Source organism: Musca domestica, unplaced genomic scaffold, assembly GCF_030504385.1.
Source record: "Musca domestica strain aabys unplaced genomic scaffold, Musca_domestica.polishedcontigs.V.1.1 273, whole genome shotgun sequence".
In the NCBI taxonomy this organism is placed as follows: Eukaryota; Metazoa; Arthropoda; class Insecta; order Diptera; family Muscidae; genus Musca; species Musca domestica.
The window spans coordinates 488,914-516,188 of NW_026712289.1; the positions used below are offsets into that span (position 1 = coordinate 488,914).

The 27,275-nt window shown below is 34.8% G+C and overlaps 1 protein-coding gene across 1 annotated transcript; it reads right to left on the reverse strand.

Annotated features, from left to right (window-relative positions):
• Positions 1–27,275, reverse strand: LOC101901614 (uncharacterized). The gene is made up of 3 exons (XM_020039899.2): positions 27,023–27,275; positions 5,328–5,416; positions 1–2,313 (listed from the first exon to the last, which is right to left on the reverse strand). Exons 1-3 carry the CDS (start codon positions 27,035–27,037, stop codon positions 252–254), a joined length of 2,166 nt encoding a protein of 721 aa, XP_019895458.1. The 5' UTR covers positions 27,038–27,275; the 3' UTR covers positions 1–251.

The window sequence follows — 27,275 nt, forward strand, 5'->3', positions numbered from 1 at the left end:
TCGGCACTTACAACATTCAAACACACCCTCAATTTTTCGATTTCCAAAACGAAATGAAATTTTTTCTTCATTCTCATGGTAATTATGTAATGTATAAATAATAATAATAATTTGTTTAAATTAAAATAACTTAAATAATACTATATGTGTAAACAGATAAACCTACAGCTAACAGTACATTTATAGCATAGATGCATTTAAATTAAAAAAAGAATTTCAGCTAAGTTCTTCAACAATTTCAATGGCTATGTCTAATCGATTTCCACACCATCTATGGTACCGGGAGCATAGTAGACCGTGGGCCCAGTGGCCACAATACGTCCTTCACGCGGTATCATTTTCGTCTTGATGTTTGTACGTTTGAGGGCATCTTTCAAATCGACATTGGCTGGTATGGCAATAACTTTTGTTCCAGGTCCAGCAATGGTCAGGCTACGTGGATGGGTGAGGGCATAGCCACCGGGACCCACAATGGCTGTGCCTCCGCTACCGGCAGTGGCAACACCCCCCGGGCCAGCAATGGCAATACCACCTTTACGTACCTTCAATTTTTGTATGATGATGCCACCCTGCTTGAGAGCCTCCTTTTGGGTCTCTTGCATGTGTTTGATGGGTGTGTGTCCTAGGAATTTCTCCTCCACTGGTTCTTCTGAGGAGGTGGCTGAATCCTTGTCTTCTGAGTTATCCGAATCTGTGCTGACATTTTCATCATCCCATTTGTAATCGGAGTCCAGATGATCACTTTGATACGTGGGTTGGGCAATGAAAACGGGCGGCCTACCATTGACGGCGGGGGCAGGCACTAATGTGTAGTAAAATTGTTGTTGCTGCTGATCCTGTTGACTGGGCACTGGCAGCTGTAAGGCAGTGCTCTGCAGCAATGGAAAATCGGTGGCCGCTTGTTGTGGCTTATTGGCATCTGGTCTGAGTGGGAAGCGGAATATGTTCTGGAAGGCGGTCTTAATGGCATTCGAGGTGGCGTTGTTAATGTTGTTGATGTTGTTTTGGATATTGGATTGCAGTCCCAGGAGGGGATTGACAAAGGCGGGTCTATTTTTCATGGAATTTTGGTTGTGTGTGTTGCCATTATTCGATACCCCTTGGCCATTGTCAGCACTGCCGGTGGGAGCTGTGGGCTGTTGGTTAGCCAAATAGGCGGGGGTTCCCACGGGGAGAGGTTGATTATTGGGACGGGGTTTCTGGTATTGTTGTTGTTGCTGCTGCTGTTTTGGTGGTTGGGCAATTTGTGTCTGTTGCAATTGTTGTTGTGGTTGTTGTTGGTGCTGTGATTGTTGCTGATGCTGCTGTTGTTGTTGGCCATGTTGTACTGTTCCTGGTGCCGGGGTAACTTTAATTACTGATGCCGATGTCACCGACAACACTGTCTGACCCTCACCCTTAATTGGCTTAATACGCTTTCTTATAATCGTCGCCGAACTGGAGGAGTTCACAAAGTTGCCACTACTCGTGGCCTGGGTATTGGTCTGCAATTTAAATGGACGATTTGCCAATTTTTCCTCCCTCGATGTAGTTTCATTGGAATTCGATGCAGCATCCATGGCTTCAATGCTATTGGCCGTATTCTTGGCCATAATTTCTTGAGGCAAAAACAACAAATGATATTTTGGAGAGGATTTTACTTTTTGGGTCTGTGCGGAGGGCACCTTCGTTTTTCCATAGAAATGATCAATGTCACCGACGATTTTGTAACCCTTGATTTTATATTCCTGCGGATTGTGTTTCTCTACATATTGTTGTTTGTTGTTTTTGTACAGACGTACGGGAATCACGAAATGGGTGGGCAGCTGCTTCTTTTCATCGGGCGTCTGGGGTGTGGGCACCTCCACGCGATGCGGATGGAAATACAATTTATTCGGTTTGGTCAAGGGTTTAGTTGTTGGTTTGGCGGTGGCATTTTCTACGACCCTCGTTAAATTGGCTTTTGTAATCTCGACTTTGGACTTGGGAGTTGTTTTCCTTACCGGCGGCTTATTGTATTCACTTGCCTTGTGTTCGAATTTTACCGCTCTTATGGAGGGCAACAGCAATGTCTCACCATGACTTCCGGTTATTTGAGGATTTTGGGCATGAAACGGTTGATAGCCAGTATTGGGAAATAGATATTGAGAGGAATCCAAAATGGCCGGTGTGCGGGCATGATCCGACTTCTTCACATAGCCCAGAGCCTGATTGATTTTTTCGATTTCTTCCAAAATCCTCATAGCCTCATCCGTTTTGCTGGCGTTCTGGCCGCCCACACGCCGCAAATCATCCAATTCTTCGGGGAATTTTATCAGTCGTTGCTTTTCAATTCTGCAAACGAAATGTTGAAGTGAAGTTTTTGTTTTAGGCTTTGGCTTGATTTTGGAGGGGGGTTTTAAATTTTGGTTCTTATATTAAATTGAATTGGTGGTCTTATATGATATACCAAAAAACTTTAAAGCTTTCTATCAATTATATAAACATTTGCTCCTTTTTCAAAATCTAACATCTTTTTTTCCGGTATTTGAGGGTTCCTGGAAATGTAAAATAACCTTAAAAACACTTTCTCAAAAGCCTTATGTCGGAGACCTATAAAAAGATCTACAGGCCTTCGGTGAGAAGATGTACTGCAATATTTACACCATCTTGGAGGAATTATCTTAGAGAAGATAAAAAGGCCTTCTTATCTATCTACAGATTTTTAAAAGAATATCTCTTAAGAGAAGATCCACTGATTTTCTATGAGAGAATCTACAGATCTTCTGAGAGAGGAGCTACAGATATTATGGGAGGAGATTGAAAAGATCGGCAGATCTCTCGAGAGACGATCTACAGATCTTCCTTAAAAAAGTCTTTGGATATATAAAGAGCGCAGATTTTCTCTTCCCTCTCTCTCTCTCTTTTCTATCTAGATCTAGAGATCTTCCAAGAGAAGATCTAGAGATCTTCCACGAGAAGATCTAGAGATCTTCTAAAAGAAGATCTAGAGATCTTCTAAGAGAAGATCAAGAGATCTTCTATGAGAAGATTTAGAGATCTTCTAAGAGAAGATCTAGAGATCTTCTAAGTGAAGATCTAGAGATCTTCTAAGAGAAGATCTAAAGATCTTCTAAGAGAAGATCTGAAGATCTTCTAAGAGAAGATCTAAAGATCTTCTAAGAGAAGATATTGAGATCTTCCAAGAGAAGAGATCTAGAGATCTTCTGAGAGCAGATCTAGAGATGTTCCGAGAGAAGATCTACAGATCTATTATGAGAAGATCCACAGATCTTCTAAAAGAAGATCTAGAGATCTTCTGAGAGCAGATCTAGAGATGTTCCGAGAGAAGATCTAAACATCTTCTTAGAGAAGATCTACAAATCTTCTTTAGGAAGATCTACAAATCTTCTTTGGAAGATCTACAGATCTTCTTTGGGAAGATCTATAGGTCTTTTTTGGGAAGATCTACAGATCTATTTTGGGAATATATATAGATCTTCTTTTCGGAGATCTACAGATCTTGTATGCCAAGATCTACAGATCTTCTATAAGAGGATCTACATATCTTCTACGAGAAGAACTACATACCATCTACGAGAAGGTCTACAGATCTTCAATGAAAAGATATACAGATCTTCAATGAGACGACCTACAGTTCTTCAATGAGACGATCTACAGATCTTCAATGAGGAGATATACGTATCTTTTTTGAGAAGATCTACAGATCTTCAGCGAGAAGTTCTACAGATCTTATTTGGGAACATTTACAGATCTTCTTTGAGAAGATCTACAGATCTTCAGTGAGAAGGGGTACATATCTTCAAAGAAAATATCTACAGATCTTTTATGAGAAGATCGATAGATCTTCTAAGAGAAGATCGATAGGTCTTCTAAGAGAAGATCGATAGGTCTTCTAAGAGAAGATCGATAGTGCTTCTAAGAGAAGATCGATAGATCTTCTAAGAGAAGATTGACAGGTCTTATATGAAAAGATCGATATACCTTCTATGAAAAGATCGATAGATCTTTTAAGAGAAGATCTGCAGTTCTTCTATAGGAAGATCTACATCTCCACAGTGAGAAGATCTAAATATCTTCTATGGGTAGATTTACAGATCTTCTATGAGAACGTCTACGAGAAGACCTAAAGATCTTCTGAGAGAAGATCTACAGATCTCTTGTGATGATATCTGCAGATCTTCTAAGAGAGATCTACACATATGAGAGGAGATCGACCCATCTTCTGTGATCTTCTCTGAGAAGATATGCAATTCTTCTAGGAGGAAATCCATGTATCTTCTGTGAGAAGATCTACGAGTCTTATATGATAAGATCTGCAGAATTTCTAAGAGAAGATCCACAGTACTTATATGAAAAGATCTGGGAATATTCTGATAGAAGATTTTTAGAACATCTTTGAGCAGATTTACAGATCTTCTGTAAAATATCTACATATCTTTTACGAGAAGGATAGGATCTTCTATGAGAAGTTCTCCAGATCTTCAGTGAGAAAATATATCAATCTTCTACAAAAATAGATGCCACTCTTCTGTGAGAGGATCTATAAAGATTTTCTTCATATTACAATATTTTTATGAAAGAATATCTGTATCTTTCCTATGAAAAACACTGCAGGTCTTTATAAGATAATTTCTAAATATTGTTAGAAAATCTACAAATCTTCCATCTGAGAAATAATCTGCGTTGTGCATATCTTCGAATGGCCTAGTTAACCCAGGTAAACCAGGGAATTGCACTTTCCCCATAATGAACAATATTGTTATCAACCTGATATACTCTCTCCCAATCCCTATAGCAACATTTATGGAATAATCCGACAAAAATATGCATAATTCCAATAATTCATAATACAACTCGAACTTCTATTTTATTTTATTTTTTCGGTGAAATAAATGAAATTAATAAATAAGATAACAATTTCAGCTAATTATGAATGCATGCGACATATTGACAGTGAGTCATGGATTTCTCTTTAGTGAATTAAAATGCACACACATACACGGACATATGACAAACATGCAGTTTCTTATCTCAATATGTAATAATCTAGAAACAGAAAATAGATAGTAAAAGTGACAGGCAGACAGACAGACAGAAAGAAAGAAAGGTGGAAAGATACGTATGAAGAAAGAAAGAAAGAAATTAATGATTTAACAAAACATCAAAAAACAAACACTAAATGATTACCATTGAAAATTAGTCAAAAAGCTATGCTTAAAGCTTGGTGGCGGTGGCGATGATGATACTGGTGGTGATGATAGATAGAGGAGATATCTATCTGACAAATGATAAATGCACAACAAAATATGTAACTAGAAATAAAATACAACAAAAACAAGACTTACTCAATCAAAGCATCGGTGGCATCATTGGTATTGGTGGATTCCAAAGGTTTCGAGGCGCCATATCCCACTAAACCACAAAATAGTGTTAACTGAAAAAAGACGAAGACACAAAATGAAAACGAAATTAGAAAAACTTTCTTTACAACAAAAAAAAATGCTCTTAGACACAAAACCACAACAATAACACATACATGATTCTTAACGTACATATCTAATGAAAGTAAAAATCTTGTCGTTAACTTGAAACATTAAATGCTGCCATGAGACAAATGTTTAATTTTTAACGAAATATTTTTTTCAGCTCCTGCGGCAATTAGCAGTCTCCGGTTTATGGCTTTAAATTTTGGTTGTTAAAAAGTTAGGAAGAAAATAAACAAAAAACACTTTTTTGGAGATCAACAATTATTATCTTTGTGCAGTGCCTCACTTTGCTGTGTTTGCTTGCCAAGATCAGCCGAAGTAAATATGTAATTATGAAACGAAATCGTTTGGCCCACATATAGCCCAAGTTAAAATGAAAGTTCAAGTTCTCGTTTGTCAGCTTAATTAATATTCTGTAACAGATTTCTTATAGCCATTGGCCAAATCACACCTCATTTGAAATTGTACAGTGGTTTTGAGGGAATGTAATAATATTTTCATAAACGATAAGAAGTAAAAAAACATTAAGTTCGCCCGGGTCGAACTTAAACTTCATATTCCAGTAAGATCGTTTGCATAATGCAGTAACATTTATCATTTGGTATGGGGCCATACCAAAACGGGGACCTTTATAGGCAATTTTATTCAATGTTCTGCCACCGGGCTAGAACCCATTTTGAACAACAAATACCAATTTTTAGAAAATGTTCAAAGTATCGAATATCGGGAGGTACCAAAATGTGGACCTATCCATACAATGTTTCACCACACGAGATAGAACCCATTATGACCTACAATTTTTAGAAAAATCCGTGAAAAAATGTGGTGAAAATTATCAAAATACCGAATGTCGGGAGGTACTGTTATATGGGGACTATTCCAAAACGTTGACCGATAAATCTCATTTTCAATACCAACCATCATAAATACAATACAAATCGTTCTGCCAAATTTTGGAGATCTACGTCAAATAATGTGGGCTGTATCGTGACAGACAGACAGATGGTCAGACAAACGGACATCGTAAAATCGACTTAGAATTTAATGCTGATTATGAATATATATACTTTATGGGGTCCACCTTTCCAAGGTGGAGGGTATAAAAAATGTTTGATAATAGTTCCATGCTTCTATGATCCAAAAAATGATTCGGATTTGTTGCCTGTCAATCTCTTGTAAAAAGAAGGATTGCAAAAAATAGCAGCATGTTTGTATGGAATGATTCCGACATTTTTATTCCATGAGACCCTATTCTCACAGACCATATAAATTATGTATTCATGACCACTTCACATTTTCGAATTAGTGATGTCCGTTCGTGTGAAGCGGACATTCCTGATTCCAAATATATATCCCCATTTACCATGGAACTAAATTTAGTACCATTTAATACTCAAAAGTCGATTATATTTAAAACCACGTGCTTACTTAATTCCTTACATTAAATATAATCCTAAATTAAAAATAAAATAATTAAAAACGCAGTAAGTTTGGCCGAGCCTCACTTTGAACACCCTCCAACATTTGGAAGGAATTTTTAAATTTCAAAAAAACAAAAAAAAAATCCGTTGAAAAATACTGCTAAAATAATAACAAGTTTAAAAGCAGTAAGTTCGGTCGGGCAGAATTTGAATACACTTCACCATTTGGAACGAATTTGGCAATTTTCAAAAATAAAATCCTTAAAAAATCTGTTACCAAATATAAACGTTATATTGAGGTCTATACGACGTGGACCTACATAGGCATTGTTTGTCATAATTGTTTTCAAATTCGAATCTTGAAATAAACGGTGAACAATGTAGCTGAAATCATCAAAATACCGTATATAGGGAGGTACCGTTATATCGGAGCTATACAAAGACCTGGATCTGTATAGACAATTTTCTGTTATAGGCTGTAGTATCCATTACGAACTTCAAATACCAAATTTGAAACAATTCCCGTGAGTATTGAACATAAAATCGTCAAAATACCGAATATCGGGAGGTACCGTTATATAGGGGCTATACGAAGACGTGGACATGAACAGACAATTTTCTGTCTTAGGCTGTAGAATCCATTTCGAACTTTAAATACCAAATTCGAAACAATTCCGGTAAATAATATTGCTAAAATCATCAAAATACCGAATATCGGGAGGTACTGATATATGGGGCCTATACGAAGACATGAACCTGCATAGACAATTTTCTGTCACAGACTGTAGTTCCCATTACGAACTTCAAATACCAAATTTGAGACTACTCCGGTGAATAATGACGCTAAAAGCATCAAAATACCGAATATCGGGAGGTATTGATATATGGGGCCCATACGAAGACCTGAACCTGCATAGAAAATTTTCTGTCACAGACTGTAGTTCCCATTACCAACTCTAAATATGTAATTTGAAACTACTCCGGTGAATAATGTCGCTAAAATCATCAAAATACCGAATATCGGGGGGTACCGTTATATGGGACTATATGGAAACGTGGGCCTACATGACCCATTTACGAACTTAACATGCCTACTGGCAAAATAAACATGTGTGAAAATTTTAGCCTTCTATCTCAATTCGGTCAAAAGATAGCGTGATTACAACATTCAGACGGACAGACTCACAGACGGACATCTCTAAATCGACTAAGAATTTTACGCTGATCAAGAATATATATATATTTTTGTTATTGCAAAATGCTCAGGCTTAATCCCTTTATTGTTGTTTTTACAAAAACAAAGTTTGTTTATTAGTGGAGAAACGATGTTAATGTTTATAGGGGATAAGGCAGAGAATACCTAGGTTTCGGAAAGAGCCACAAATCCTAATCAGTTCCATTGTTTTTTTCTGGGATATTCTCCCCAGAAGTTATTTTAAAAATAACTCCAATGAAAAAAAAAACTTTTTCTTACCCAAGTGACAAGATCGTAAGCTCTATTGTTCGCCGGGATTAAACATATTCGCAGTTTAATGGGAAATATGACTTTTATTTAACACAAATGTTATGGTCTATTTCACCCACTAAATATTGCCCGATGACCATCCAAATTGGAAGGCTTCTGCCCAGCCCTGAGCTCTAGCCCCATGCTAGCTTTCGCGTCGATTGACTTATAATTGCAAATTCTGGAAATTTTTCAGTTTTTGGTCCATTTCAAATATTATGCGATCATCTCCAAAAGCAATAGGCTTCTGTTCTGACCATAACCCCACCTCCATGCAAAATTTCGTGGGAATCGGACCATAATTGGGACCTGTAGCGTGATTTCAAATTAACATGGACAGAAGGACGGACTTAGTTCGGTGAGACAGGAAGATCCATATATACTTTCGTATGTGGGAAACCAATATTTCGAGGTGTTACATAATTTTTGGCCCTTTCAAACATTTAATACCCCCAACACATAGTGTTGTAGGGTATATATATATATCTGAAAATGCCAAAATTCTAGAGGGGTAGACGTCACTTTTGTGATTAGAAACATACAAATCTAAATGTCCAATAATTCTATAAAAACTGTCTCTAAAATAATTAAAATACCGAATATCGGGAAGATTGGGCCTATAGAAAAAACGTTGAGCTGTATAGAAAATATCCCGCTAAACGAGTTAATCTCTTAACGGAATCCAAATATCGAATGTTAAGTAATTTTTTTAGAGAATGTTGCTAATACCAAATACTGGAAAATTTTCTACTACAGAGGCTGGTAGCTTTGGGAATAACAAACACAAAATTCGAAATACTTCCGTTTGAAAATATGGCTAAAATCATAAGAATATTGAATATCTGTTGGTACCGTTTTAAGGGGGCTATAACCTGGACCTATAAGACAATGTTCTCCCACAATGTTCTTTATGGAGTAGATCATATTATGAACTGTGAATACCCAAGTTTAAACCATTCCCTTAGACACTGAGGCTAAAATCATAAAAAACTGAATGTTGGAGGTACCGTTACATGGGGAAATCCTGGACCTATATAAATAATACTCTGCCACAGGAGGTGGAGCTCGTTTTGAACTCTAAATAACGAATTATAATCGATTCCGCTTGAAACTCAGGCTAAAATCATCAAAATTCCGAATATGTGAAGATACAATTATTATATGGGATCTATACAAAAACGTTGACCGATGTAGTATAGAACTTGACCTGCCTTCATACAAGAGATAAAACTATATGCAAAATCTTAGCTTCCTATCTCATGCCTTTTGGGCTCTAGCTTGATTCGACAGACGGAAGGACATGGCTAAATCGATTTAGAATTTTACGCCGATCAAGAATATATATACTTTGGGTCTCCAATGAATATTTCGATCAGTTACAAACGAAATGACCAAATTTTTATACCCTACATACCATGTATGGTGGATAGCTTACAAAATTATTTTATGGCTCCACTCTACCACACATGGCTCCGCATTATTCTCAATTTCTTTGGATACATTTTCGATATGTTTCTACCACATTTATCTCTTCCAATATCACTGTGCAGCATTTTGTTTTCGAAAAAATGCAAATGAATGAAATGAAAATTTCTACACCACAAAAAACAGCAAAAGAACAACAACAATAAAAATACCGAAGAAGAAACAAAAATCATTAAGAATTTCGGAGACAACACGTTTTTATGGGTATTCCACAGCTCTGCGATTGGCGTTCGTTGTGAATGTTGGCACACACTCGCTCCCGGCTTTTTTGGTTGGATGAAATGAAATTTGATTGTGACGCAGCTTTCTAGAAATGCGGTCAAGTATTACCCAGTTTGTTTGCCTCTGTGTGTGAGTGTGTGTGCGTTTGGTGTCATTTTTTTTCTTTTTCACCTTGTTATGTTCGGTTTTAAGATAAAAACCAAGAAATAAATAATAAAATACCCTCACGGATTTGACTTTGCCATTGTCAAAGACTAGTCTTAAAACAACGACAGCTATTCTTTACAATTTTTTATGGATAAATATTGACATGTAAATATGTCTCCAGAATTGGGTGCTGTTGCTTGCTGCTGCTTTAATCCCGGATTGATAATCTTTAGCCAGAACAGAAATGGGAGTTTTATGTGATAAAAAAATCGTTAATACAAAAGAGTGTTGAAAATTTCTATGGTGTGGCATGTTTTGTGCGAGGATTAATGGATTGTAAATGTGTCACATTTTTATGGCACTAGTGTCCCATATATTTCTTGTTAAACAAAAGATTATGGTTTATTTGATTGAAATATTTTCATATATGGCAATTTTTATTGATCATATGTCATAAATATTCTTTTTATGAGGTTTGAAAACAAAGTTATTTTTTGTTAATTTTTTTGGAATAAAATATTTTTTTTTATTTAAAAAACGTAGGCTTTTTTCACTGTTTACGTTACAGTTAACCCAGAAAGAAAATACGTATGTATTTCCCTACACCTTTTTATACCCTTAGCCATATATCTGGAGAGGGTATATGTCATTAGATACGGCCAAAACATGACACACCCAAATAACTGTTTTAGACCCTAGGTCTGTTTGGATCAATTTGGTTTCAGGATATTCGGAGTCGATGTAGCGATATCCGTCCGTCCATCTGTCTGGCTGGCTGGTACGCACAATAACTCTCAAAGGGAGTATACGATTTGATTCAAACATGATACTTTGTAATATTATTATCAACATTAGATCGAGTCAGAGATGGGCAAAATCGGTCTACTCCTTTTGGTAACTCCCACACAAAATGTCAACTTTTTCAAAGAAAATACTTTAATGCAGAGAAAGCGAATGGACGATCTGATTTTGCTCCAACTTTGAAAGTCCTAATATTCTCATCAGTGCTAGGATAGGTGCGAAAAAACTCCACCAAGTATCTCCCCCACAAAGGGTCAAAATTTTGAATAATTATAACTCTTATAAAATGTGATGTAAGAGTCCGATTATCTTCAAATTACAGGGTAAGATGAAAAAACTGCAACCAATTTTAGACTGCTGTCATCTTAAAGCCTCTCGTCCGACAGCTGTTAAAATTATTCCAGTGACAGCTTATTATATTATTTACAGGAGTACAAAAGCATTTTGGTGAGAATTTTCCAGAAAAAAAGTTATTCGATTTCTTTATATTTGGCTGGAAACAACAAGTGGCTATCGTTAGAGCACTCCAGCATTTAAATGTGAATAGATCTTTTGTGTCTCGTACCAATGCTCGTTACCGTGACACTGGTAGCGTAGCCCGAAGTCATGGAAGTGGACGGAAGAAAACAGCAAGATCAGCAGAAATGGTTCGAAGAGTAAAGAAGCGACTTGATCGCTGCGCCCCGCGGCGCAGTAACCGATAAATGGCTCGTGAGCTGAACATATCGGAATATTCCATTCGGCAAATATTATAAAAATGAGCTCGGGGTAAAGCCATTAAAATTCCAAAAAGTGCTAGAACTTACTCCGCAAAAGAGAGAAAATAGACTCAAAAGAGTTAAAGAGTTGCTTCGCTTGGCCGAAGTGGTAAACTGCCGAATTTGGCTTTCTCCGATGAGAAAATATTCGTTGTCCAGCAGTTTGTAAACAACCAAAATTACCGTGTTTACTTGCCAAAGAGGTCAGCTGAAAATGTGCACCTTCGGTTGGCCACTAGAACTCAAGAGCCGGCTATGGCGATTGTGTGGGCTGCCATAACAGCCGATGGTCGCTCTCCGCTCGTATCAATCGACCGTTGCATCATTAAAGCCTTGGGCACGCAAACATTTTGGCCGCAGACCAAAGCACGCGCCACCCAAGAATGGTTAAAAATGATTTTCCTCGCTTCATTTCCAGCGCACAATGGCCACCAAAAACCCGCGGATAGCAACCCATTGGACTATTGTGTCTGGAGTATTTTGGAAAGCAAGGTTGGCACTAAAAAATATCAAAGTGTCGATCACCTCAAGCAAGCGCTTCGCCGGGAATTGGACAAAATACCGCAGAGCAACATTCGGGCAGCGTGTGACGGTTTCATTAGCCGTTTAAAGGCCATAATTCGTGCCAAAGGTGACCAATTCGTACAAATCTAAACTTATTCTAAAATTTGATGCTATTTCCGACATTTTTTGCTTTCATTCAATAAAATTAGAAAAATGTAAAAAATATGGCGTTTGACTTTGTTACAGTTTTTTATCTCACCCTGTACACACATCCAAATATTTTTATTAACCCAAGGACTGGTGTGAACAATATATCGGTCCACTCCTCCTGATAACTCAACCAAAAAGGGTCAACATTTTGAAAGGGTCAAATATATCACTAGTCACCGCAATATTTGTTATAAATATGGTAGAGATCGGACTATTCCTTCTGATACCTCCCACATAAAGGGTCAATGTTTTGAATAAGCCATATAATCATAAAATCTAAAATAAGCTACCGGTTCTCTTCATATTTCACACATCCCATTATTTACACTAACACAAGATCTGCTGTAAAGATGGTATATATCGGTCTACTCCTTCTGGCACCTCCCCCCAAAGTGTCAAAATCTTGAATATGAATAATATCCTCATAAAACGCGAAATTAACATCCTATTCCATTCAAACTTGGCAAATCTAATTATTTCCATCAAATTAAGATCTAAAGATGGTAGAGATCGGACCATTTCATCTGATACCTCCCCCACTCTGGTTTTAAGATTTTGAAAAACAAAACGACTAAAGAATGCGAAATAAGCTTTTAACTCTCTTCACATATCCAAATATTTTCGCTAACGCAAGATCTGCTTACCCACCAAGGGTCACAATTTTCAATACTTTTATCTGCCATAACTTGCGAAACAAGTCAGCGATTCTTTACAACTTGCTATCTCTAAATTTTTCTCTCAACCAGAAACGTGAGATGAATATGGATTTTATGATTTCGCATAAAATTGGATATAAATGTTCAATGTTCTTGTAATTTTGCCTATACCAATAATTTTATCTGAAGTATAAAAATGGGATACTTCGGATGACTATATCTGGTACCTCAGGCACATTTTAACATTTTCTAAAAATTATCACATATGTCATATAAAGGGAATGAAGAAACCAATATAGTCCAAACTTGGCACGTCGCAATATTTATATCATATTTATTTTGGTCCGATACGAAATGAACATTATTGACCTATTCCTTCGGAACCTTGGAGTAGGAGGGTCAACAATGAATAATAACATTAGAAGTCAAAATATATTTAAACAATCAAACATTGGCCGAGGTATACTAATACTTTTTAGCTTGTTTTGAATAAAAATCAGAATCGAATCAACAATTAGGTTGTTTTCATTTATCATCTCTACACTAGCAAATGCCTATTTGGATCATGTTTTTTCCTGCTTAAATGTAAATTACTTATAAAAAATATTCAGGAAGGTAGTGGCAGCGTTTTTTTATTACAAACATTTTCTGAAATATTTAATCGCAAATTTCAATCTCTCACATGATCTCCCCTCCCAACAAGCCGGTATTTTTTCAATTTTCTTTGATAGATCAATAAATACAATAACAAATAAATCAACTTTCAATAATTGATTCAATTCTACTTTCGTTCATTGAACCCCCATATCCTGTCAAAATGAAAATGAATGGAATTTCTACTCGAAAATATTTTTTTCTTATTCTGTTTAATATTTTACGCGTGCCCTGCATGCATTAACTAAACGTGGTAATAATATTTAATTAATTAATCACATTTTTACTGAATATCATCGATGATTAATTGTGTGCGAAACGTTAAAAGTGAATACCGGCTGGCTATATTCGTTTACAGCGACGTCAGAATTTCTTACGCATGTTCTACACCTTGCTGGTGGTGGTGGATTGAATTGAAAGCCCTTATGGAGGTATGTAATGAGTTATTGACCATAAATAGTATTTTTAATTTCCATTAATAAGCATAGGGGATTATGTGTTGTTGCCAAAATTAATTAAGGCAATAATAAATGAAAGATTTTTTCATTTCATGGTCAAACATTCTTCTGGCTTATGTAATATGGACGATTTTGGTAATTTTGAAGAAAGAAATGATTGACATATAGGGAATCTTCCGCATTCTCAGACGTATTGGAGGAACGTAAAATTTGAGGTTCGTTGCTTCGTGAGAAATATAATTGAAAGTGACTCATAAGAGTTATTTTAAAATGGCAAGTGAAAAATCGTATGGATTCAATAGATTTGTGCACACCACACGTCTCGATACAGGGAACCCAAAGAACAAACGGATATGTCTTGAATTTTGAGATAAATTTTTATAAAATTTTACTAGAAGTTCTAGAAGGTATTAAATTCTGCACCACGATATATAGCAAACAGAACATTTGAAGTCGATCTAGCGATGTCCGTCCGTCCGTCTGTCTGTCTGTGTGGTGCGCACGATAACTCTCGAAGGGAGTATCCGATTTGGTCCAAACTTGGTACATCGTAATATTTTTCTCAAACTTAGATCGAGCTCGGAGATGGGCAATATCGGTCCACTGTTTCTGGTACCTCCCCCACAAGAGGTCGAAATTTTCAAAAAATAAATTTTTTGCACAGAAAAGAAAGGATAACCTGATTTTGCTCCAACTTTGCAAATCCTAATATTTGCATCAGTGCTAGATCTGGTGGGAAAATTGACAATATCGGTCCACTCCTTCTGGTACCTCACCCACAAATGTTCAAAATTTTGAATAACTACAACTCTCATAAAATGTGATGTAAGAGTCCAATTATCTTCAAATTTCACACATCCCAATATTTATATTAACCCAAGGTCTAGTGTTAAGATGGAATATATTAGTCCACTCGTTCTGGTACATCCCCCACAAGAGGTCGAAATTTGCAAAAAATATATTTTTTGCACAGAAAGAGAATAGATTATCCGATTTTGCTCCAACTTTGCAAATCCTAATATTTGCGTTAATACTAGGTCAGGCGCCAAAATGGACTATATTGGTCCACTCCATCAAGTACCTCCCCCACAAATGGTCAAAATTTTGAATAATTACAACTCTAATAAAATGTGATGTAAGAGTTCGATTGTCTTCAAATTTCACACATCCCAATATTTATATTTACCCAAGGTTTGGTGCTAAGATGGAATATATCGGTCCACTCCTTCTGGTAAGAAAAAAATATTTTCTTGCACAGAAAGAGAAAGGATTATCCGATTTTGCTCCAACTTTGCAAATCCTAATATTTGCGTCAGTACTAGGTCAGGTAATGATTGGACCGATATATCACATCTTCGCTCTAGATATATTGCTGACAGTACTATTTAAATTAGCAGAGTTTGCAGAGAATCGGGTAAACATTTCGCATTTTATATAAGTTCTTATTGTTCAGAATTTCGACCCCCTTTGTGGGGAAGTTATCAAACGAAGTAGACCATTATTGATTTTTGCACATATCCTTAATTATAAAAAGTTTTACTTTAATGTATATTATGTTTGCAGTACTTTTAGTATTGCAAATGGGTCATCTAACACCCTATTTTCGGTATTTTGATGATATTATATTCACCTGAAACGATTCAAATTTGGTATTTGAAGTTCGTAATGTATACTACAGCCTATGCCATAAATTGTCTGTTTATATTCGGTATTTTGATGATTTTGGCTACATTTTTCACCGATTTTTTTTCAAGTTTCGCATTTGAATATTGTAATGACTTATGACAAAAGTTGCGTATGCAGATCCACGTCGTCGCATAGACCCTAATATAATGGCTACATTCGGCTACATTTTTACTTGTTGGTAAGGATTGGGTAAGGGCGTTTTTTTATTGCATGTGGTGTTTAATTTTTGTATAATTCCATTGAGTTCCATTCAGACTCAGTTCAGTTTTTACATTTAGTGATCAAAAGCTTTATATATGAACGAAAATATACAATTTGGGAATCGTTTTTTTTTAGGAAAATCAAATTGTTGTTGCAAAATGGTCAGGCTTTATCCCTTTATTGTTGTTTTTATAAAAACAACGTTTGTTTATTAGTGGAGAACGATGGTAATGTTTACCAGGGGGTAAGGCAGGGAATGCCTAGGTTTCGGAAAGAGCCACCAATCCTCATCAGTTCCCTTGTTTTCTATTTGGGATATTCTCCCAGAATGATATCAGCTTAACCTTGAAATGAAAAAAAAAAAAACCGTTTCCTCACAGTAGAAATTTCCTTCAAGTAATCAATACCTATATATGCTTTCAAATTCAGTAGAATTATAGAACACTTTTAAATAGTCAAATTTAAAAATTATATAGTGACCCTCTTTTTTGACAAATCTAAGCTTTATAATGATCATAACGAATTTTTGTAACTTTGTACAGTATTTTGTGTCTACTTTTTGTTAATGTCACCCAATCGTCGAATCTTTTAAATGCAAACGTTTCACTTCCTCAACAAAGCCAATGTTTTGAGAAACTTGATAACAGTAATGCTGATTTTCTTCGCTGTTAATCAAAGTTATTTGAAATTCATAAGGTTCAGAGGTCTCTGAACTCTCGTGCTTACCAATTTCGAGATGGGTGGTCATTTGTATAAAATTAATGGAGAAATGGCACCACTGGAGAAATACTACAAAACTGGGTGGGTGTGAGAGAAATTTTGCTATTAACATATTTTATTTAAATATAAAGTTAATAATTATTATTAACATAAATGGTGTTTAGAAATGTGAAAGATAAATCAAATATAGATGCTGTGAAAAATGTGTGCACAAGAATCAATTATGGAAATGAGATATATAAACAACTAAAACAAAAGACTTAAGACACAAACTTCATAAATGACTAGAACACAATGTGGTCAAACTTAAGAACTTCTGTTTATATGAAAATTTATATATTTCCAAAACAATGGCTTGGCATTAAGGTAAGGTAATGCAATGATACTGATTTATATAAAATAGAACCTCTATCTATTATTAATTCACTTTTCCCCATAATCCTATTATGAGACCCTTCTGTTTAATTATTGTTTCACGTTCATTTATTTCAATTGCGTAAGTATCATTTCTAATACTTTAAAAATATTGATTTGTCATTCGATAGCGAAAGGCTGATAGTTTTCGTTGACTTATTCCGTAGCGAAAAGTCACATTACTTTGTGATCTTGTTTTCTTGTTGTCATCGTCTTAACCAAATTCTAATTGGGGTTATTGAACTTATTTGTGTCTTAACGCCCAAATGTTTGCGGATTTCTTAAGAACTCCGGTGGTTTTTTTGCAATGTTATGAAAGTTTTGTTGACGTTGTTGTTGGAGGTTTGTTTGCTTCAAATAAGTTTTACAAGTAAGAGCAATTATAATTCAGTACCAGGAAAAATATTTTGGGAAATGAATAATATCAAATCCTTGGCATATTTTCACCATGCAGAGAAGGCTAAATGTTTAAGGTATATACAAATATATTGTTTGTAGAAATGTTTGACTTTATTGAGGGAGGTACCAAAAGAACTTGAGTGAGGGGATGAAACTGTATCCAGAAGGATTGGGCCGATTTTCACACTTGCTGAAATATACCCCAAAGTATTGGGAGGTGGTCCATCATGGTTTACACCCTCAGCCATATGGGTTGAGAGGGTATATATAATTTGATACGGCCAAAACGTGCCTCATCGAAATATCGATTTTAGACCCTAGATATCTTTGGATGCCGTAGCGATGTCCGTTACGTTAACTCTCGACGTTAACTCTCGACGGAATTATACGATTTGGTTCAAACTTGGTACATCGTAATATTATTATCAAACTTAGATCGAATTCGCAGATGGGCAATATCGATCCACTCTTTCTGGTAAAATTTCTAACAAAAGGTAAACATTTTCAAGACAAAATATTTTTCTGCACAGAAAGAGAAATGATTATCCGATTTTGCCCCAACTTTGAAAATCCTAATATTTGCATCAGTACTAGGTCAGGTGAGAAAAACGATTATAAAATTCAAAATAAGCATCCGCTTCGCTTCATATTTCACAAATCCCATTATTTCTACTAACACAAGATCTTCTGTGAACATGGGATATATCGGTCCACTCCTTCTGGTACCTCCCCCACAAAGGGTCAACAATATCCATGAGGCTCATAAGACCCGAAATTGACATCGAATTCCATTCAGACTTGTCACATCTCAATATTTCTATCAACACAAGATCTGCTATAAAGATGGTTGAGATCGGAGCATTCCGTCTGGTATCCCCCACAAAGGGTCAAAGTTTTGAACAACCAAAAAATTATAAAATCCGATATGAGCATTTGCGTCTCTTCAAATTTCATAGATCTTCTGTGAAGATGGAATATATTGGACCACTCCTTCTGGTAATTCCCCCACAAAGGGTCAAAATTTTGAATATCCATGAAGCTCATAAAACTCGAAATGAACATTCGATTCCATTCAGATTTGGTACATCTCAATATTTCCATCAACACAAAATCTGTTATAAAGATAGTAGATATCGAACCGTACGTTCTGGTACCTTCCCCACATAAAGTTCAAGATTTTGAAGAAGCTAAACAACCAAAATAGCAACCAACTTCAGACTGCTGTTATTTCTAAGCCACTCGTCCGACAGATCTTAAAATTATTCCAGTGATAGCTCATTATATTGTTTACAAGCGTACAAAAGTATTTTGGTGAGAATTTTTCAGATAAAAAGTTATTCTTGGTGGAATCTAGGCGTGATAGTGTGATTTCTTTATATTTGGCTGGAAAACTACCAGTGGCCATCGTTAGAGCACTCCGGAAGAAATCAGCAACATCAGCAGAAATAATTCGAAAAGTCAAGAAGCCATTTGACCGAAAGCAGCGCCGTTGTCCAGCAGTTTGTAAACAAACAAAATGATCGTGTTGTTCTTGTCAAAGAGGTCAGCTGTAAATGTGTACCTTCGGTTGGCCACCAGAACTCAAGCGACGGCCATGGTGATGGTGTGGGCCGCCATAATAGCCGATGGTCGCTCGTATTAATCGACCTTAGCATCAGAATAAATGCCGATTATTATCGCGAAAATATTCTGGAGGGTGTATTAAAGCCTTGGGCACGCAAACATTTTGGCCGCAGACCTTTGACATCGCACTTAGCACGCGCCACCCAAGAATGGTTACAAAATGAGGCTCCGCACTTCATTTCCAGCGTACAATGACCACCAAAATCTCCGGATACCAATCCGTTGGACTATTGTGTCTGGAGTATTTTGGAAAGCAAGGTTGGGACTAAAAAATACCAAAGTGTCGATCACCTCATGCAAGCGCTTCGCCGGGAATGGGTCAATATACCGCAGAGCAACATTCGGGCCGCGTGTTACGGTGTTTTCATTTGCCGTTTGAAGACCATAATTCGTGCCAAAGGTGTCCAATTCGAATAAATCTAAACTTATTCTAAAGTTTGATGCTATTTCCCACATTATTGCTTTCATTCAATAAAATTTAAAAAAATGAAAAAATTATGGCGTTTAACTTTGTTGCAGTTTTTTTTAATCTCACCCTGTATATACCTGGTACCTCACCCAGGGGTCACAATTTTCAATGCTTTAATTTGTCGTAGCTTGCGAAACAAGTCTGCGATTCTTTATAACTTTCTGTATCTAGATATTTCTCCTGATATGAATATAGAATTTTTTATTAAATGAAGTATGACGGTCGACTCTATATGGGGCACTTCACGTATATTTTAAAATTTTCTAAAAATTATCATATATCTCATATATAGAGAAGGAAGTAGTCGATATAGTCCAAACCTGGCTCGTCGCAGTATTTATATCATATTACTTAGGTCCGATACGAAATGGGCAATATTGGCCCTTCCTTGGGAACCTACTCCATAGAGGGTCAACAATTTGAATAATCTTAACAGAAGTCAAAATATATTAAAATAATTGAACATCTGTCAGCAAAACCGACTGATACTTCTTAACTTGTTTCATTTTACGAGAAATCTTATTGTTCAAAATGTTGATTATTTGTCAGGAAGGTACTAGAAAGAATTTTCCAATATTGCCCATCTCAGTACTTGCTATAAGTATGGTAAAGGTATTCCAAGTGTGGTCAACATCGAATGCTGCCTTTGAGATTTATCGTTGGCAAAAGCCGTTCAGACTTTTCTCTCTATCAAAGAATAGAAATGTAAAGCCTTTCTCATCCAATTGATTACAAAAATGTTAAAAAAACATCTGCTGTCATCTCATTTTATTACTTGTTGACAGCTACCTCTATGCCATTGAATCTATCTTTTATTATTCATTAGATAACATCTTAACCTCCAAAGAAATCACAAAAATCCCATGCTATGGAATAATATTCTATAAAAAGAAAGAAAGAAATGAATAAAGTCACCTCATTTAATTTTAAATAGAGAGAGAGGTAATGAAAAGAAGAAAAAAAAATCAAGTTATGCCGCCATATGATAATGATGACAAAGCCGATACCAAAGATGATGCTTCTGCTGCTGGTGGTGCGGCTGATTCTGATATTCTTCTGTCTACCATGCCAAGCCATGTAATTTATGAATTATTCTGAATGTGGGAATATTTAGGTCAAACAAACAACCACAAGACATGTTTGACAAAATCAAGTGAATGACACTTTCTTCTGTTGTTTTTGTTTTTTTTTTTGTTTTTATTTCGGGGAGAGAAAAAATGAGTTTCAAGTATTTTTCTTTTAAGACAGACATTGATGCAGTCAAGAAGCCGTTCAGTTGGGTGTTTTTTCTTCTTTTCAATTTTGTTTATCTAATGATTTCTCTAAACAAACAGGTACTCACACACACACCTTAAATGGTTATTTAGTTATGAAAACAGTGACGTTTTTGTTCGAACACGTGAACCAGATTTGTTTTTTTTTTACTCAAGTAGCGGAAGCACCACCCATTTTTTTTTGGGTTCTTCGAAAAATGTAAATCGATATTTAAAAAAAAAAAAAAATACTTGCCGAGGGCCATTCATTTATTTTAAACAATACTAGGCATAAAAATATGATTAAATTTCTTTTATGCCCGGGAGGCTTTCTTTCATTTGATAAATTAATAAGAAAAAAAAGCAAGAAGAAATTGGCAAGATTAATTGATTTTTGCTAATAAATTGAATTTATTTCATTCATTCTCGAATTTCATTCATTAACAAGTTATTAATTAGAGAGTTATTGTTAATAGATATTGAGGACTGTAATCAAGAAGTATTTTTGTAGATCTAATTGAGTCTAAGTATTGAAATAGGGTTCATCACGAAGTACGTTGAAATCATTATGTGAACTTCTTATTTGATAGTTCGACGATGAAACTTTAGTTTTGATGATATTTGACCTAACGACCTCGACATATTCTTTCTTTTCATAAATAATATATAATACTAGCTGAACCCGGTGCGCTTCGCTACCCCTTTTGATTTTATATGCATTCAAAATTTTATTTACGAATATATGTTGGATAAAGAAAAACAAATTTAAAAATTAAAAAAAATATTGCACTAATTTAATGCGTTAATAAACAAAATCATTACAAAAGCAGTAACATGACATGCATACACGAAGGGTTTGTCCTTTTGATTTATTTATTTCATAGCAAATACCAAGCGTGCAGTAAACTGCAATCTTTTGAAGTTGAGTGGCATTTCTATTGCAATTAGGGAATTCGAGATAGCAACATACTTCGCCGTAATAAGCGTATTTCAAATAAATTGTTGAGTTGTTTTTTAGTGTTAGCCTAAGGCGTTGTGGGTCAATGGTTCTTATTAAAATCATATCCCAATATGATAATATGTATGAAATCGGCCTCAACTGATTTCAATATAATTTGGCAATTTTTTCTGATGCCAGATTTTGTCTCTCTCGCTTTGGGTGCATCAAATATGTGAAATCGGCTGAGTATATATATGGGAGCTATAATCACATCTGAGCGTATTTGAATATAATTTGTCAAATGTGCATCAAATATGTGAAATCGGCGGATAATATATATGGGAGCTATATCCAAATCTGAACCGATTTTAATATAATTTGACTAATTTATTTTCTAATCAAAATCCCGTTACATATTCCAAAATTCTTGGAAATCGAACATACATATCGTGTATGGTGCATAAAATACTTGAAATCGGTCGAAAATATATATGAGAGCTATATCCAAATCTGAACCGATTTTAATATAATTTGACAAATGTATATTTGTTTTAATTTCCGCTACACATTTCAAATTTCATTGAAATTAGAGATACATAGCGTGTTTGGTGCATCAAATACATGAAATCGGTCGAAAATATATATGGGAGCTATATCCAAATCTGAACCGATTTCAATATAATTTGAAAAATTCATTTTTGCTCCCGATTCCGTTACTTATTTTAAATTTCATTACAATTGGAAATACATGTCGTGTTTGGTCCACCAATCACATGAAATCGGCCGAAAATGTATATGGGAGCTATATCCAAATCTGAACCGATTTCAATATAATTTGGGAAATAATTTTTTTTAGATAAAATCTATCACACGTTTCAAATTTCATTGAAATTGGGGATACATAGCGTGTTTGGTGCATCAAATGCTTGAAATCGGCCGAAAATATATATGGGAGCTATATCCAAATCTGAACCGATTTCAATATAATTTGACAAATTTATTTTCGGATCAAATCCCGTCACATATTCCAAATTTCATTGGAATCGAACATTCATATTGTGTTTGAGGCATCAAATGAACGAAACCGGTCGAAAATATATATGGGAGCTATATCCAAATCTGAACCGATTACAATATAATTTAGCAAACTTATTTTTGTTCCAAATTCCGTTACACATTCCAAATTTGGAGACTGTATCTTTAACCGATCAATAGATATGTGCATATAAAATCTAAATTTTTGGGAGGTACCTCCGATTCTGATGCTATATCTCCAGTTCCAAGTGGAAATTCAAAAATTTATATAGCCTATGTTACTTTCAGGCGATGTTGCAGTATATATGGAAATTTTCAGAAAAATCTATTCAGCAGTTTTCGAGTCCATAAATTACAAACAAACAAACAAACAAACAAACGTACAAACATTTTCCTCTTTTATAGATATAGATTAAGGAAGACCTTAAAAGTCACCGTTTCGCAGCGAGATCAATAAGTAATTAATGTATCCATACCACATTGCCTGGGGAGAAAATATATTTCTATGAGAGTAAAATTCAAAATATATTGAAGCTTGTTTCTGGTTATGTCAATGATAAGATTTCTATTGAATAATCTTTAAATTAAAACTCCCAACGTTATTTATCAACGGGAAATATTTTTATGAAAAATAATGAAATTACTATAACGTAAAAATTCTAAAGACGAAGTTCTACGAGTCACGCTTGCCCATTATGGTAATGTACTATTATGCTGGTGACCCAAAATAGTACTTCGGAAGATGACGACTCTCACAAAAAAAAAAAAAAAAAAAAAAAAATTAATTCAAGTGAAAAATGTATTTCTTATTTATACACCAGAATGATTGGTGGGAAATGTGGCTGAAACCTTAAAAATTACTATTCTTATACAACATGGCGTAAGGCATATTCGGTTATATCAAAGAATTGAGCTAGTTTTCTACAAAATTGTTTAATATTGGTCAAGAAGATCCTTAAGAAGAAGATACTTCATAATTGTTCCAGGATGTTTGGCCTAGGTGGTCTTTCAAAAAATGTTTAATAACACCCCGATTTTTGGTCAGAAGGCTTTTAAAAAAATATCCTTTAATAATGCAAATTTTGGTAAAATAAATAGGGTAAGTGTACCAGTAGTCGGCACTTTTAGGATATTCGCGTTTTTAATAGAAATTGTACACAAATATAGCTGACAATATATTTGAAGTAAACAAAATACATTTAGTTATAATAGTTTCATTTATTTTTCTTAAAAATAAAAAGTGCCGACTACTGGGACATGCCGAACTTAGACACACTTACCCTATATATTTTTGAAAAATTTATAAATTCTTATAACCCACAACACTATGTTATATCCGTCTGTCCATGTTAATTTGTAATCAAGCTACAGGTCGCAATTATGGCCCGATCCTCACGAAATTGAAAATGGGGTTGGGGATTAACAAACCATAATATTTATATAAAAAACGAAAATTTTCACTAAACCGCGAATTTTTTAATCCCAGAGAAATCACAAATACATTTAAAGGTCAATTCTGACAATTGAAGTGGTGCTGATAGCCAATAAATCGGATATATAGCAAATAAGTACAATTTATATATGAGCGAGATTTAGTTATTTAGTTAGTTATTCTGCTTATAAGTCAAGACCCGTTGGAGTGATTTTCACAATTTTCATCAATTCAGAATCGTATCTTACAAGAAAAGGATAAAATCGTTTAAAAATATGCCAATAAACAATTAAGCAAAGAATATAGTCGTGCGGGGCCGACCATGTGATACCCTACAACACTACAACATGTTAGAAACCCTTTTTATCCAAATCCATTTTGGAAGATTTCGCTTTTAAAATTATGTCACGGAGCACTGCCCAGATATTTTGACCTTGGACATTTGCCCACTATTTACGCACTACGTCATGCTGTTAGTTGTTGAATTCCATTTTACAGCTAAATATAATCCAATGGTCATCCAAAATGCTACAATTCCTCCCCATTCTTCACTTTCTTCTCAGGCGTGTCGATTGGCTTCAATTGTGTGATCAGGATTTTTTTTTCTGTTTTTGATCCGACCGTAACTATTTGCGATCATCTCCAAAAAGCAAAAGGCCCATCTGTATCTCCAAATTTAAATTAAATATTCGTCAACGCAATCAGCATAAAAAAGTTAGAACCAACCCACTACAAATTCTACATACCGAATTTTAAACGATCCCCTTGAATATGTGGCTAAAATCATCAGAATACCGAATCGAATCGAAAAGTACCGAAACATGGGGGGCTACCGCAAAACGTGAACGCAATGATCCTCTACAGGAGGTAGAATCATTACAAACTCTAAATATCGATTTTTAATCCCTTCGATTTTATGGGGCTATAAGAAACCGTGATCCGACATGATCCATTTCCGATCTTAAATTACCTACTGACAAAATACGCATGTTGTGTAAAATTTTAGCCTTCTACCTCAATTTGTTTAAAAAATAGCTTGATTTAAACAGACAGAAAGACAGAGATCGCTAAGTAGATTAGAATTTTACGCTGATGAAGAATATATACCTTGAGGGATGGCAAACTTAAAAAAACACATTTTAGGGTTAAAGTCATACTCTATGTGAGCTTATGTAAAATTCTACCGCAAACCATCATTTCAGAAGGATAATGTTTAAGACAATAATATTCTTCATCAAATATCTAGTTCCAATACATAAAAAAGTAAAAGAAGATATATTCTACACAAAATGTTACTATAATGAAAATAAACTACATATCTGGGTCTTATAGGTTTTATGAAAATTAAATTCGAAATCTATATATTACAAGTGCTTGTGTTTTTTACTGCCAATTTAACACGTTTCCAAATTAAGTCAAAAATAGCAGAAATTCTTTATTTTTCACAAATAAAACACTTTTTCCGAATTTGCTGAAAATTTCTTATAATTTCACTGTTTAATAACCAGTCTGAATTGTGGAAAATTCCAAATGGATGTAAAAGAAATTAAAATCCTAATTAAGTTTCGCGCCAAATTTTTAAAGTCTTATATAGCCTTGACAAAATAAGATATATTTTATAACATTTAACAAAGAGTTTCAACAATTTATAGAGGAATTTGGATAACTTTCAGAATAATTGGCTAAAAATGGGTAAATCCCGATTTCAAGTATTTTTTAGGTTTTTTATTCATTATTTCATTTTATTTTTCCAACTTTTGGTATTTTGAGTTATTGTATATAATTACCAATATAGGTTCACGTTTTGGTATTGCCCTTATATAATCTTAGATATTTCGATAGTCTTGGCCATATTTCCAACCGATTTTTGTCAAGGATTTTATTTCTGGGAATAGAAAATGCCAAACATTTGTCAATCTATTCTGAATTCCATAAAGTTATGTTCTATGCATTGGTCCTCTCGGACCATGGAAATTTTTTTTTTTGTAATTGGACCAACTGAAATGCTTTCGAAATTCATTTGTGGGTACGTCGATATTTCCTCATATTTCAAAGAATATTGTTATAACTTATCTTAGTTCTTCATTAAGAGCTCATTTTAGAATGTTTTCAAAAGTTCCAACACACTTATGTTTTAATTGTCATCAAAACTTTCAGATGTAGTCCTCTATGCAAGACATTATATTTGTTAAGATTTCAAAAAAATATCCTTTGAATTATTACACTGCACATTTAGATTGAAAATAAGTTAGTTCGATTTTTATTGCAGTTTTCATAAATTGCAAGTCCATAAACGAAATTCGAATAAAATAGGACCGATTCGAAACAAAAGACTTAAGACACATACACAATAAAAAAAGGTCACATATTAAAACTCATATTGCTCTTTGAAATCATTCCAATAAAATATCCTTTCGGTTTTTACATTTCATGTATGAAATTGTCCACCGTAATCCAATTGAAAGGTGATTACACATTTTTTTCAAATGTTTATTTTTTATTTTCCGTTTTTTTAAATAGTTTTTTTTTTAATATATTTTTTTAATTAAAAACAACACTTACTATAAATATTTTCATGTTTAATGTTGTTGCACTTCTCTTGCTCTCTATTTGTTTTGTTAATAAATGTTTATTTCAATAATTTTTATTTATAACAATCTACAAAAGTCCTTTTTTCATTTGGCCACTTTTGGTTTTCCACTTGATTTTTTATGCCCGTATTCCAATTGATTATTCGCAGTCTTTCTTTTGCTCTTCTTCTTTTTTTTTGCGGTAGCAAAAGAACTCGACTTGACAACGTACAAAGACAAACTGT

Excerpts from the sequence above, each read along its gene's own strand:
- LOC101901614 (XM_020039899.2), bottom strand. Across the intron at positions 2,314-5,327 it reads GCCACCGATGCTTTGATTGA|AATTGAAAAGCAACGACTGA; the intron begins GTAAGTCTTGTT and ends TTTCGTTTGCAG.